Source organism: Culex pipiens, chromosome 1 (genome assembly GCF_016801865.2).
Source record: "Culex pipiens pallens isolate TS chromosome 1, TS_CPP_V2, whole genome shotgun sequence".
NCBI lineage: Eukaryota > Metazoa > Arthropoda > Insecta > Diptera > Culicidae > Culex > Culex pipiens.
The window spans coordinates 106172098-106187509 of NC_068937.1; the positions used below are offsets into that span (position 1 = coordinate 106172098).

General features: G+C 42.2%; 2 protein-coding genes across 4 annotated transcripts in view; one reads left to right on the forward strand and one right to left on the reverse strand.

Moving 5' to 3' along the window:
• LOC120428908 (sodium-coupled monocarboxylate transporter 1) overlaps positions 1–5557 on the forward strand; it is a 30642-nt gene extending 25085 nt beyond the window's left edge. For all 3 annotated transcript variants that reach the window (XM_039594050.2, XM_039594051.2, XM_039594049.2), the window contains exons 2-4: positions 3189–3544; positions 3605–4673; positions 4736–5557. In XM_039594050.2, coding sequence (XP_039449984.1) covers positions 3189–3544; positions 3605–4673; positions 4736–5323 — 2013 coding nt within the window. In that variant the 3' untranslated portion in view covers positions 5324–5557. The remainder of the gene's footprint in view (positions 1–3188; positions 3545–3604; positions 4674–4735) is intronic.
• A 1741-nt stretch (positions 5558–7298) lies between these two features.
• LOC120428905 (uncharacterized) lies at positions 7299–9815 on the reverse strand. Its single transcript, XM_039594042.1, has one exon. The coding sequence runs from the start codon at positions 9813–9815 to the stop codon at positions 7299–7301; it is 2517 nt and encodes an 838-aa protein (XP_039449976.1).
• Between the last annotated feature and the right edge of the window lie 5597 nt (positions 9816–15412).

Below are 15412 nucleotides of genomic sequence, written 5' to 3' on the forward strand. Positions count from 1 at the left end.
AGACATTTCAAAAAAACATGTGGCATCCCTGTTTGTAATATCAATTCTGTTCAAAACTTAACCACAAATACTTGCACTTTAAAATATTGTTCAGTTGAGCAGTTGTTTTTTTTTCCAAAACCCTTAAAAATATTCTTTTTTGGAAATGTAAGAAAATTTCATATAAGGTTTTTGAAATTCTCTTTTCAAATTGATTGGAGTTAGAAGCGAGTGCTTAACCTGCCAAACATACGAGAATTTTCCCTACATACTTTGTCTGCCATTCTCGAACGATGAAATAGTTTACTTTCCTGTACCAAAAATTACAGAATCGAAAAGTAATACTTTTCGATACCAAGGGTGAAAGGAGCTACTTTTCAGCACAGAAATGGGAATTTGATTTACAATTTTCTATTAAACATATATGATTTTGCACTAAAAACCCAGACATCATCTAATCACACATAAGATCTCAATTACCTTAGTTTCCGTTACTTCATCGAACGCGCATGTTGGTAATCAGCATCAACACAGACAATCTACAAAGGTTCAATTAGAATTTCTTTCGTCCGTCCGCAACGTGTTTGTCAACCGTTCTTTGATTTTTATCGGTCCCGCAGTCCAACAATTATCGTACTCTAACTACCACCCAAGACTCAGCATAGTCCGGTGGCGTGTCAATCAAACAAACAGCTGGGAGATAATGATCTCGCATATCTCGTCTGTTTAGAGATGGGATGTTTGTCCACCCTTCATGACAAGTTAGCGAGTTTGCTCCGAGGGGGTAATTAATTGTCATCATCGGCGTTTGGAGAAGCTGATGAGAGGTGGGAGAATTTGCTGGTTCTGGCAGGTAGATAGCTAGAATGAGTTCTCGGAACGACTCCTCCCGATATCCAGTTAGAACCGCTACAAGTCACTATAGTAGCGCTATTGTGAGTAATGGCAGTCAGAAGTCAGGGCCAGTTTCAACTAATTGCAAGCAATCAGGTACACACTGAGCAACAGGAGCTCAATCTTCACGTTAATTGATGCGGTCCCTAATCGAGGTATCAACGTAATTCCGACACTTCATTTACTATTCAAATGAATGGACCACTAAACGGCTGCCAGTATCGCACGGCATGTGTTCCTCTCCTCCACAACCAGCTGATTCAACACTCCAGCGTGGAACTATCAATCAGTGATATGTTTAAAGTGCACTCGACAAGTCCACCTGGTGCAGGTGCCGACATTTGAACGAAGCGCCACCCCCGGTTGATAATAGCTAGCAGCTAGATAGCGAACAGGTTTTCTCCGTTTTCTAGTTCTGTGGTTCAACGATTCAACGGTGACAACAACAAGAACGTGCGTCGCGATAGCTGGCCGGCGGCTAGACGACACGTTGTTGCTGTTGAGCGAATGAACTTCAACTTTGGGAGCAAGAGAATGGAGCGCGTGGTGATTCATAGCAGTCACTGCGCGCGCTGATAGCTGAACCAGTTTTAACCAGGGGGGTTTGAGCCGAATCCAGCAGAGGGAGAGTACTGATTTAGTGGAGAGATGAACCAGCCAGGTTTGGTTGGGGGAAATATTTCGAGATTATACTTACTGGTACTAGAAATGTAAACTTTTTTTCAAAATTTCATGTAATTTTGATTTTTTTGATTGATGAGTACCGTCATATGGGGTGAATCGGGACGAATGGGGCGAATCAGGCTAGCCTTATTTCGACATTTTTTTATGGATATCAAATAGAACAGGCATAGAACAACAAACATAAAGCAACGTTTTCCAAATTTCAATCTCTAAATAGCTTTGAAATCTGATGTCCCATATCAGACTGTAGTCCAAATTCGTCCCAGTTTACGGTAAATTTTCTGCCACTATTCTTTCTTCCATACAAATTGCCATACAAAGTTTGAAATACAAACCAGAATAGACATGTCGCCATTTGGATTTTTTTTGGCCTAAAATTTAGTGCTCATTTAGTGCCCTATTACTCATATCTAGTGCCCTCAAAGTTCATATGGAAACTATGAGGGCACTAATTCTGAGATATAGAGTACTAAATAGCACTAAATGAGAACTAAAGTTTAGCACGAAAAATATTCTAAATGGCGACATGTGTAACCTGACTTTTGAACTTTGTATGGTGATTTGTATGGAAACTATGAGGGCACTAAATCTGAGTAATAGGGCACTAAATAGCACTAAATGAGCACTAAATTTAAGCCCAAACAAAATTCAAAATGGCATCATGTGTAATCTGGCTCGCATAGACCGCACAATATTTGGATCTCTTTGACTAGTTTCGGATAGAACAAACACAAAACAACAAAAATAGTATATCGTTTTTCAAAGGTTTATTCAAATCTTATTTTTTTTCAATTCTTCAGCATTTTTTTTATTTTTGTATGATTTATTTGCAAGTTTATGTTTAGTCCTTAATTTCTTTCTTACATGCTAAATTTAACTTATATTGGTCAGATCATACGTAATTAGTCGTACATGCAGTTATTTTGGAAAGTTGTGTACACAGAAAAAAAATGATGGTAATGGTAATTTTACCCCAGAAAATGATGAATATTCATCAGTTTTTGATGAATATTCATCAGGTTCACATTTTTACACATTTTTTATGTAATATCACTCAAAAAAAGAGGTAATATTCAACCTACCAAATTTTCAACATTCCAAAATTCAACTTTTTTTTTCTTTGCATGCCTGTACTCTCAGTTGCATACTTGCTCCCCTTCTTTTTTTTACTTGTGAGCCGTTGTAATGAACAACAATAAATTGAATTTCTATTTTTTACCGCAACGCAATTAATTCTTTTCCGGAAGTGCTCGTAACAGTATCATAAAGAATTAAAAAAATATTTTTATTCTTGGAATGAAGGCTAACTGGTGGTTAAGGAAATGCAATAAACATAAAAACCGTTTTTGCTGAGCAGATTTTTATGTGTAATTCCTGCTTCTGTTCTAGATGGCTTTTATGCCTTTTTGTACCATAACTACTTTAGATTTGTCCAGTTTAACTTTTGTAATTAAGCAAATGTCTTCTGCATTGCAGTTTATTATATTTGGAATTTTTCATTTAAGCTTTCAGAATTTCCCGCAATGCAATTTTGTTTCACAAGAAGGAAATTCAAAAGAAATTTCAATTTATAAAATGTCTTGTCCAGCACCAACTAATCAACCTTCTTTTTCCAATTCTTTTCTCCCCAGATGGCACGCAGCTTTATGGACCTGCTGTGGGACTACGGCGTGTTCATCGTGTTCATAATCTTTTCCACGCTGGTTCCGCTGTGGGGCCGATTCTTCGGCAAGAAGGAGAAAACCAAAGCGGACTACGTGTTCGGCGTGGGGACGATCTCGATGGGCGCCATGATGCTGTCGATCGCACGCGGAACGCTCGGAGTGCGGTCCTTTTTGGGTTATCCCAGCGAGCTTTTCTACCGCGGGGCGGCCATGTGGGAAACGCTGTACGGCATGGTGACGGCCTATCCGATCGTGTGCTTCGTGTTTATTCCGGTGTACTTTAACCTGGGTGTTACCTCAGTGTATCAGTATTTGGATTTGAGGTAAGGACCTTGTACTTGACTTGAGTTACAGAATTTAATCGTAACATTCTTTCTACACAGGTTCAACAGTCGCTTGGTGCGTTGCTTGGCCTCCGGAACGTACGTGATCCGATCGCTGCTCAACCTGGGCGTTACGGTGTACACACCGACCGTGGCTCTGAACACTGTGATTGGAATCCCGTACTGGGCATCGTTGCTGGGAATTTCGGTCATCTCGATCATCTTCAACCTGCTGGGAGGCTTGAAGGCGGCCATCACAGCAGACGTGATTCAGGGCGTTACCATGATCTTGATCTCGTTCGGAATCATTATCCAATCAATGATTAGCGTAGGAGGATTCGACAAAATCTTCACGACCCCAGCCGAGGATGGTCGGTTGAACTTTTTCAACTTTACTGGAGACTTCACCGTTCGGGTGGACACGACCTCCGCCTGGCTTGGTCAGCTTTTCATGTCGTTGAGCATCTTTGGTTGTCAGCAAAACTTTGTCCAGCGCTACCTTAGCATGAGTACGTTCAAGGAAGTTCGGCGTACGTTGATGAGCAACATTCCCGTGGTGATTGGATTGTTTTCACTCGCTTGGATCGTCGGAATGGGAGTTTACTCCGTATACGCCCAATGTGACCCGATGGCCGCTGGGTACATCAACAAAATGGACGAGATTCTGCCGTTCTTCGTGGAAGACAAGTTCTCCTATCTCCCAGGAGTTCTGGGCCTGTTCATGGCATCGCTGTTCAACGGAGCACTTAGCTTGAACGTTTCCAACCTCAACTCGCTGGCCACGGTCACGTGGGAGGACTTCCTGTCGCATCTGCCGCGTTTCAAGGGAATCAGCGATAAGCAGCAACTGAACATTATCAAGTTCATCGGGTCGGTGTACGGAGTGATGGTAATGGGAGTGGGCTTCGCCGTGGGATTGCTGTCGGGCGTCATCGAAAGCAGTATGCTTATGACATCGGCTACCTCGGGTCCGTTGCTGGGAGTGTTTCTACTGGCAATGCTGGTCCCCATGGCAAATTGGAAGGGTGCCGCAAGCGGGATGATCATCTCGCACATCATTACGCTGTGGATCACCTTTGGAAGTCTGACAATCGAGAAGGAAGTTGTGCTTTTGCCAACATCCGTTGAGGTAAGATTCTATAAACATTGAAACGTAAGCCCATTTTCTAACCTAACTCTCCCACTCTACAGAGTTGCACCAACGAAACCTTCTCCACCGGTATCATCAAACCCTCCAAGTCCTGGCTCCTATCCAACACTCCCCTCGAAGTGGAGTCCGACTTTTCGTACCTGGACAGTCCCTTTTCCGACCCCCAAACCCAACAATCGTCATCCTCCTCCTTCCCGGACAGCCTTTACTCGGTGTCCTACATGTACTACAGCCTCATCGGTACCTTCATCACAGTTATCGTCGGAACGATAGTCAGTTACGCGACCGCCCACCGGGATGACGCCTACGACCACAAGCTCCTACACCCGGCCATCTACCGGCTCAGTCGGCTTCTGCCCGGCAAGGCGCGCCGTTACGTCAACAATCCGGACATTCGGCCCAAGGTGCGGATGGAGTCCAAGGTGCCGCTCGACAAGCTGGAACAGGACAACTTTGGCTTCGACGGGCAGTCCGAAGCGGTGGTGGTGGTAAGCGAGAAGAAGGTCTCACCCTTGGAGCCGGGGATATTCGTCGTTAGCTTGAGTGACAGTGAAAAGAGTTCCACCGTTGAGAAACAGAACGAAACGTACCGGAAGCTGGACGAGGATCTGAGGGAAGTGAGGACTTGAGCTTGGTAGTTAATTTTAAATTGTTCGTTTGTTAAGCTGGAAACTGTAGAACATACAAGACTGTGATATGATGTAAGCAATATGAAACAAATCCAGATTTATTGTTTGTTAGTTTTTATTAAAACAATAAAGTAGTTACAGCCAGGGTCAACGTAGTAGAAAATGTGTTTTTATCTAGATTAAGCATAAGAGTACAACTAAGATACGCAATAAATCTCTATCATTATTTAGTCATCGAAGAGTTTTTCTATAACCCAGTCGGCTCACATTCCGGACACCGTCTCAATTACCTTATCAAACATATTGACAGGTTCCTTCGCGAAAGTCAAGTACAATATCACGTCAATAAAAAAAATCTTGTGAAAAGAGTCAATTTTTAAAGTTATTACTCATGCTGTCAATAACGTTTCGCGGAAAGTTGTTTTCTGAACTAGTTTGAGATTGAATAATCTACGTGTCGATGTAATGATGATATTTTCACTGCTCATATAACTTATATGTGAACTTTTCTTTTCAATTTGGCCAAAGATAGAACTCCTACAAAAATAAAAATTACAAGCCAAAATTTTATCATTTCAATGAATTGTTAAATGCATTAAACGGTAGAACATGCGTATTTCAATCCTTTGATATAAATATCGTTTCAAAGTTTTTTTTTTGTAAAATAAAAACATTCTGATAATCCGTACAAAATTTAAAGGAGGCTACAAAAATAAACAAAATATAGCAACGACATAACTGGAAATTTCAAATATTTGGGTTTTACTACATCGGGAAATGTTGATAGATTTTGTGTCAAAAAATGAGTTATATTCCAAAATATTGAGGTAGAATTACACCGAAAAAGAGTTAATTACACTGAACTACAAAAAAATATTAAAATGACTGCGCTGGTTCAACTCGAGGAATGGAAGAATACCTCCAACTGTTATTGGGATGATCGGATTAGTTGTTAAAATAACAAAAAATAATAACAAAGATATGTTCGAAGAATAACTTAAAATGTTATTAGTCTGTTATTACAATAACAATACAATAACAAAAAATGCATAGCGACGAATATCAAATCTTGTTATAAATAACAAAAAAAATTATTGGCGTAGTATTTTCAAATATCAAAAAATGTTATTCCCATGTTATTTCCGTCTGCTCGGGCATACAAACTTTGAGCATGAGCATGAGAATGGTTGACTGCCAATGCGCTGCTACTCCGTTATTGACAGATCAACTGAAGTTAAACAATGTGTTGAGGCCAAATTCCCCAACTTCGATTCTGCAGGTGGACTGTATGGGACTGTTTTATTCGGCGTGTGATCAAAACACTTGGAAAATCTCTTTTCTACTTCAAAAACTTTATTCCGATCTTATTTACACCAAAACTTGACCTTACTCGATCACGTCTCAAACAGGAGTGGAAATTTTCCCTTTCTCTCTCTCCTTCCTTTCTTTGCGCGCGCTTCGTTGCTAGGGACCTACATAGGGAAATGAAATGTTCTAGGAGAAATTTCAAACACCCAAAGTCATTCAAATTTAAGGTTGAAAAACTTATGGTTTTTCTTTGATAATGGCACTTTTCTTGTACCGAACAAGCACAAACATAACAAAAACTACCAGATTATTATCAACAACAGTTTTACAATACTTGTGATTGTTATAAGTCTCGTTTTTTTGCCAAAATTATTTTAAATTTATCCCAACCTTGTTCTTGCATGATCTTGTTGCTCGATTGGAACCCCGATTTGACAGTTCGATTGGAACCCTGAGAGTGACATTTCGCCTCTCCATATAGGCTCTCTATTCGTTGCGCGCCAAATCGCACCGCAACGACCGTTGCTCAGCTGTCAAAAACAGGCTGCGTTTGATCGCAGCAACCAGTGCGGCCGAATCGCTCGATTTTCACTTTTGCGTCAAATATTTTTTCGGAGGCAGATGTCCATCGCCGACATTCTCCCCCGCGGCTGCAAACTCCGGCAACTCAGAAGAACCGAAGTCCTCCTGAAGCAGGTCGCTGTCTTCGGTTGGCAGAGTTGCCAACAGGCCTACGCGCACCAGCGCGCTCCTTCCTGGGTAGGTTGCGGTTCGCCGTCACAGCACCAGCGTAAGCCACGCCGTGCGGAAAGCTCACCGGACGTCCACCGACTCTTGGCAGGCCGTCGTCGTTGTCTCTCAGGGCACTTCTTTTGAGTTCAATCACTTTCTCTTCCTTACACCTCAACACTTGCTTCGAATTGAAGCAGCACCTTTTTACCGGTTCTTCATGCAGGAACGTCTTCTCTCCCAGCTGCTTCACTGCTGCTTCCTTGGAGCTGGTTCCGGACAGTTCCTTCTTCGCGATCTTGGTGGCAGTTGAGAACCGGTCTTTCACCGACTCTGCTTTCTGCACCAGACGTCGCGCTCCATGGAACGGGACACGTTCCGTTCTTTGCGTAGCGGCGTTCAGCACGTGGACGACTTGGCAACTCAACTGCGGAGACGAGTCGTACGAGCCGGTCACGATCCAGCCCAGATCGGTCTCTCGCAGTGTCACCGTGCCGTTTGCAAGCTTGAACTCTTCCGATCGCAACAAATCCCACACGTAATCTGATCCCATCACCAGATCGATCTCGTGCGGCTCGTTGAAGTGTGGATCTGCCAGCTGCAATCCCCGTGGGACGCGCCAGGCAGAGATGTCGATCTTCTCAGACGGGATCCGTCCCGTCGGTTTCTCGGTGACAAGGCACGAAATTTTGTCGCTGAAGTTAACGTACCTGGACGCAAAACTCAGGGTGACACCCTTTTTCACTTGCGTCTTTGCTGCGTTAGCTCCGATGACCGTAACGTTGCACTTCTCGAAGGGTAGGCCGAGTTTCCGCGCCATCGCCTCCGACAGAATGTGCGCTTGTGAGCCGGAATCCAGCAACGTGCGACACGGATGGAATCTACCGGATGCGTCCACAACGTTGATAACAGCAGTCTGCAGAAGTACTCTCCGGGACGACTTCTGTGCTCCGCTGCTGAAACAAGACGTTGTCTGTTGCTCGTCGTCGGCGTCAGAGACAACAGGACTTGTTCCACTTGTCCAAGCCTCACCACGGGGGGTCGGTACTTGTGGAAGAGCCTCGACCGGCACGGAGAGAGCTGGGGTTTCTCCGGGATTGATCCGTGGGGGCTGCTGAGTCCGCTCATAATGCAGCAAACTGTTGTGCTTCTGGCCGCACTTGCAGGTACGCTCTGATGGACAGCTTTCCACTCGATGACCCTTGCGCAGGCAGTTGAAGCACATCCGCTCATCACGGATCTTGGCCCATCTCTCCGCGACACTCATGCCACGGAACGAGCCACATCGAAAGTTGGCGTGCGATCCACCACACAGCTCACATTCCACGTCGTTGGAAGTCATGGCTGCCGAGGCGATCCTCGTCGTTGGTTTCGATGACGTCTCTGGAAGAACCAGTTCGCCAGCAGACGTTGCGGTAGCGGCAGACTCACACCGTTCCAGTATGTCGCACCGCTTCTTCAGGAAGTCCATGGTCTCCTGATACTTAGGGAGCTGCTTTCGCTGAATGGAAGCCTCCCACAACTCTCGCGTTTCTCCGTCCAGGGCAGAGGACAGAATGTGGATCACGATCAGCTCCGAGACACCAAGCAGTTCCTGCTTGTGGAACCGCAAGTTCTCCACGTGTCTGGCGCACTCCTCAATCAGGTTCCGCAGTTCTTTCGACGACTTCTTCGTCATCTGCTTCAGCTGCAGAATTCCGCTGATATGGAGGTCAATGATCAGCCGTTGATTTTCGTAGCGCTCCTCAAGAGTCTCCCACGCAAGCTGGTAGTTGTTGTCCTTTATCGTTTGGGCATCGATGCTCCCTGAAGCCGCATCAACGAGCGACTTCTCCAGGTGGTACAGCTTTATGGCGTCCGAGTCTAACGATTTCTGCATCAGATCGGTGAAAATCGCTTTAAACTTGGGCCAGTTCTCGTACTGCCCGTCAAACGTCGGCAGGGGTACACTCAGTGGCTGCTGTTGAACGATGATCTGCTGGCCGGCTTGTCCAGCGCGGACAACCGCCTGGTTGCGTTCCAGTGGTGCCGTGAGCTCCCTGAGCTTCACCAACACCTCGTCGTACAGATGCTCGTACTCCAAATACCGAGCATCATTCTCGCTCGCCTGTTCCTCCGTTAGTTTGGAATCCAAAATCTTATTGTTCAGGTCGTCGTACTCACCGTAGTACTTCTCGATGTTAGCCTTGTAGACCTCGAACTGCGCTGCCGATATCACTGGCTGGGCTAGGGCAGTCTTGATCCGGGTTAGCTTGCCCTTAACGTGCCCTCGCCGGTTCAGCAACGCTTTCACCTCTTCGTCCGCCATTTTCCGCTTTTTCTCCGCGTACCGTTGCTTCGGAGTGAGCAGAAGTTGTTCGACCACGGGCTTGCGATCTTCTGGTTCGGATTCCGAATCGGTTTTCAGCTCGACGTTTTCTCCCGGGACCACGAACCCAAAAAAACTACGCCACATCCGCCGATTTCACTTCGCTTTTTCCTCTTCGTGTGCCAAGATGGCGACGCACGCTTCTTGTTGTCGCACACACACACACGCACTTTTCTCTGCTGCTCGAATGGCCAATGGGACCACCTTCTGCGCGCACTTCTTCTGCCGTGGCCAATGGGACCACTTTTCACTACCGGTGGCCAATGGGACCACTCCGGTTCACTTTTCACTGCCGGTGGCCAATGGGACCACTCACGGCTCACTTTCTGCTTCCGGCGGCCAATGGGACCACATCCGGAGCACTCCGCGTCGCTGGTTCTCCCACACGCGCGTCACTTCACGCTGTTCAAGGCCAATGGCCAATGGGACCACTAACGGCTCACTTTCTGCTTCCGGCGGCCAATGGGACCACATCCGGAGCACTCCGCGTCGCTGGTTCTCCCACACGCGCGTCACTTCACGCTGTTCAAGGCCACGTGAAACGCCCTCCGGGAATGACGTCTTCCGGAACAGTTCACGGTCTTCTTTTCTATCCGTGCACTTCACTCCACGAGACACTCGCGACGTTCCAAACTTCCGCCGGTCTATTCGGGTCGAAAGGACCAAATGTTGAGGCCAAATTCCCCAACTTCGATTCTGCAGGTGGACTGTATGGGACTGTTTTATTCGGCGTGTGATCAAAACACTTGGAAAATCTCTTTTCTACTTCAAAAACTTTATTCCGATCTTATTTACACCAAAACTTGACCTTACTCGATCACGTCTCAAACAGGAGTGGAAATTTTCCCTTTCTCTCTCTCCTTCCTTTCTTTGCGCGCGCTTCGTTGCGCGCCAAATCGCACCGCAACGACCGTTGCTCAGCTGTCAAAAACAGGCTGCGTTTGATCGCAGCAACCAGTGCGGCCGAATCGCTCGATTTTCACTTTTGCGTCAAATATTTTTTCGGAGGCAGATGTCCATCGCCGACAAATGAATCAAAAATGATCAGTGGGAGCCAACCATCCGTTCACTGTATAACCCCTGAAGACCCCGACTTTATTAGTCAATACCGGCGCCCTCCCAAGAAGCATGCAGTTCAACGAAAGGGAGAATGTTAGTCCTATAATTGAAGTTGCAGACTCATCAAGCACATAGTTTTTCGCTATGTACCTGTTGACACCGCATGAGACCGTTAAATCCACAGCATCTCCTTCAAGCATCACGGGATTAGTTTTTTTGGGTTAGTAGGATAAGGCATTGGCTTTTCGATGCCTCCCGAGCTACGATGGTATGGGGAGGACTTAACACATATACACCCGAGGTCGACCCCTCCGAGCTACGAAGCTGTAAAAAACGGAATCGACGTTACACCTTATAATGTGGCCCTCTTAAACCATGCAGTTTCGTCAACGGATCCACTGGCATACATCGTTCTTTTTGCGACAAGAGGTAAGTGTGAAGGTATGGCACGGGGAGAGGGCACCGAATACCTATATTGACACTTAGCTATGCTACGAAGCTATGGGAAGGTCTTTTCAACATAAAAACACACGCGCACCACGCAAAGTTCTTGCTGTACCAACATAATTTTGTAACGCGAAAAACCCGACCAACTCAACCTTCAACGTGCCTTCCGATCTTCTTTTCTATCTGGTAGCCGGATTAGGTGTTGGTGTTCGATGCCTCCCGAGCAACGATGCTATGGGAAGGTCTTTCTAGTTAACACACAAGAACACTCACACACAGTTATTTTAATATCTAATAAATGAAAATTTTGTTCCACTATTAACTCGACGATCCAAAATGTCAGCGTGTCTTTCGATAAAAGAGTTCTTTAATGCACAATTAGCCCGACGCCATGCCTTCTGATCAACGATGATATAGAAAGGGCTTTTAAAATCACAAAACAAATAATGCTATCTTAATTAAAGCACAAAAAACTACAATCACTGAAAATGACCCTCGAAACACGAATAATCCTGCAAGGCAAGCGCGCTTCTCCACCGTCTACAATCGACTCTCTGCTCGGGCATACAAACTTTGGAGAAAACCATTCGACCCTGTCTTAATATTTTTGAAAAATTCAAAGTGCACGTGAATCTTGAGACCCTAAAATGCATGCTTCCCCTCGATTTGAGCCTGAGCAGAAATTTTGTTGGTCGGTGTAATCAACCAAATTTTTATATTGTTGATTTGCAATGTTATGATGATTCGGGAGGCAAAACAAACTTTTCTTCAAAAAACATTTAAATTTCAATGTATTTTAAAGTGCAAATAACTTTAAAAAAATTAAAGACATTCTCTTGCATTTATAATTATTTTTAACATGTTTGAGTTGATTGAAAAATATTTAGAGTTTTCGTGAATTTTCGTAGTACCACACAAGTTTTTTTTTCACAAAAAAAAATTGTCCCAACTTTTTTTTTAACTATTGCTTGCAAACAAACTGTACTTTTTATAACTAACTTATTCATGAAATAATAAAATTTTGACCTGTGATTTATTTTTTTATATTTTAAATTTGTTTGCCTCCTCTCGACCTCGGCCAGAGTCGAGTGACAAAAACTTTGAAAAATATTTTTATTGGCATTCCAATAAAAAGCAGGTGGAAATAACTCAAGAATAACAAGTTTTGATATAATTTAATAGCTCATAATAACACGAGAAGATCAAAAACTGTTATTGAAACACTCAGATTAGATGTTATAATAACTCATAATAACAGATAAATTGCACTGAAAATAACTGATATTGTGATTCTGTTTTCTTGTGATAACAAACGAATAACAAAAAAATACAAAAACGAATAACAAAACATGATCGAAATAATATAAAATGATATCCCGGGCAGACGGTAATAACAAAATTCATGCCATTTCAATAACAAATACTGTTAAAATAACAGAAAATGTTATGGAATCTTCTTGAAAAATTCATTTTTGCATAAGAGTTTAATAACAGTTAATGTTATCATAACAAAATTTGTTATTGGTCTGATATTGGTTGAAAATTATGATGATCGGATTAGTTCAAATTAGTAAAATATCAAAAAATAAAAACAAAGATTTGTTTGAAGAATAACATAAAATTTATTAGTCTGTTATTATAATAACAATCCAGTAACAAAAAAATCATAACGACGAATAACAAATCCTGTTATAAATAACATAATATGTTATTAGCCTAGTATTTTAAAATATCAAAAAATGTTATTCGCAAGTTATTTCCGTCTGCTCGGGATATGATTTTATTTAAAAAAAAATCAATTAATAACTTTGTTATGATAACACACATAGTAAGAATTTATTTGAGACGTGGCAATCCAAAAATTATTTGAATTTGATAGGACTAAATCCATCCTCATAATTAGGCTATTAATGTAAACAAAAATTCAAGTTATTATATTCTGTTATGAGTCCATTCATGCCATTTTTTGCAGAATTGCGGAACAGTGGATCGCATGCACCACACATCACCCAAATTTATTAAATTGTCTGACTTAATTTGTGTAGAGTCAAGAAAACACAGCAGCGACGATATGCTGAAAAGTAAGCAACATCGTTTCGAGTTTCTTTTTCCTAAAATAAGGGTGAACATCATGCACACAGTTTTCCATCCACACGTCATTCATGCATTCATGCACCGGAACGGATACTTGAAGCTTTCGCGCGATTCTTGACAGAAAACATCATTCCTGGAAAAAAGTGTGCTATCCTTGGTGTACAGGAATTCTTTGCCATGTGCTGTTTTCCACGTGTGCAGCGTAAAGTTGGCAGGCAGGCGCTGATGAAAAGAGTTGTTCTCGGTGAAATCCCGTCTCAACAGCCTTTAGTTAGCACAAGTACTTCTTTTACCGTTTCAGCTCATTTTCAGTTTTATCAAGTACGGTTAGTTTGTGCAGATCATACACAATGTTGCTAGGTATGCTGTAGGATGAAGGGTATGATACTTGGGAATCCTATTTGGCTCGTTACTTGGTTACGGTAAATCTAGCTTTTACTTCGTCAGATTACGCAGTTCTCGAACAGAGGAATCAGAACTTTGTAAACTGCTTGATGGAAGAATGAACTGTTTTGAAGTGCTTTTAACTGGTTATTGCTTGTCGTTCAGTGTGAGGAATTACATAAGACATCATAAACTATATGTTTGAGTTGTTACTTGAAATAAATATAGGAGCTTTTTTTAACCGAAAATGTCATGTAGTTTAAGTTTCTTCAGGATGTTCAAAATAACTTAATCAAAAAACCATCGACGGTGTCGACAACTGTTTTTTTTGTGACATTTTGTTGAGCTTCTATTCTCAGGTGAGTTTTCAAAAAGCCGTAAGAGCCACTGTGACCTCCGACACTAATATTCGTTTTTCTCAAAATTCAAACAATATTTCATTTGTTTTAAGTTTAGGGCACTTGAAGAACGTGTAGATGAACAATCTTAAGCATTTTGAAAATGATTTTTCGTAAGCACGTCGTTTACCGGTGCAAAAAAGGCTTTGTTTACCAATGGCTCTTAGGTCTTTTTGAAAACTAATCCGAGTATTGATGATTTATTTTTTAATAATTTGAAGCTTAAATTTTATCAAAATAGTTTCAAAATTCTATATGAAACTATATTACTAGTATTTTCATATATATATTTTCATTATTGGTTCTCCACTAACTCACAAAGCAGTTTTCCTGTCCACTTAATGTAGTTTAATGAGTAAATTTGATTTCTAGGCAAAGAGATTTTTTTGTTTTTGAAAATGATTTGACTCATTTTGCAGATTTAACACTGTTTTTTTCATATATTCTATGTACTCTTGAGATACAATATTATTGAAGCACATACATCATCTTCCTGCAAAAAGCGGGGAGAGGGGGTAATATGCACCCCCTAAGGGAAAACTGTGATTTCTGAACCATAATTTCAATTCTGTGGAATAATTTTGTTAGATGTTCTAAAACAACTATTATTCTGCGTCACCCATGTGTAAAAAGTCTTGAAAAACCCTCAAAATTGTTTAAAAATGCATATTTCTAAAAATATGTTTGATTCATTCAAACAATCATGCGGGGCAATATACACCACAACATTGGGGCATAATGCACTACAACAACGGGGCAAAATGCACCAAAACAAGGGGGCAAAATGCACCGGGTAAAAGCAGTTTTCACTAGTCACCACTAGATGACACCGCTGTTTTTACAAAGAAGCATCACAGCGGTGCATTTTGCCCCAACCACGCTTATTACATAAAATTCAATTAATTTTTTTTAATGTTTTTGGACTCATCTGTCTATAGAATAATAAAGATTGTGGTAAAAACTATATAAACAAACACTTACAATATCAATAAATGCTTTTTATATTTTCCAAAAATCATATTGGAAGTTCAATAAAAATTAGATCAAAACACAACATTTTAAAGTTTTGCAAATAACTTTGGCTGTTTTTATCCTACCATGCTCAAACTTTTCCAGCATAGTTTTACAATGTTAAGCTTCCAATTTCTATGATTTTTTCCCCGGAAAATTCTTCCTAATATCGAAAATGCTGGGGGTGCATTTTGCCCCGGGGGTGCATATTACCCCCTCTCCCCCTACATAAATGCAATATTTTCATTACTCAAGTACAACCGGGCTCTCAAGCTAGAATCTTCCTACCTG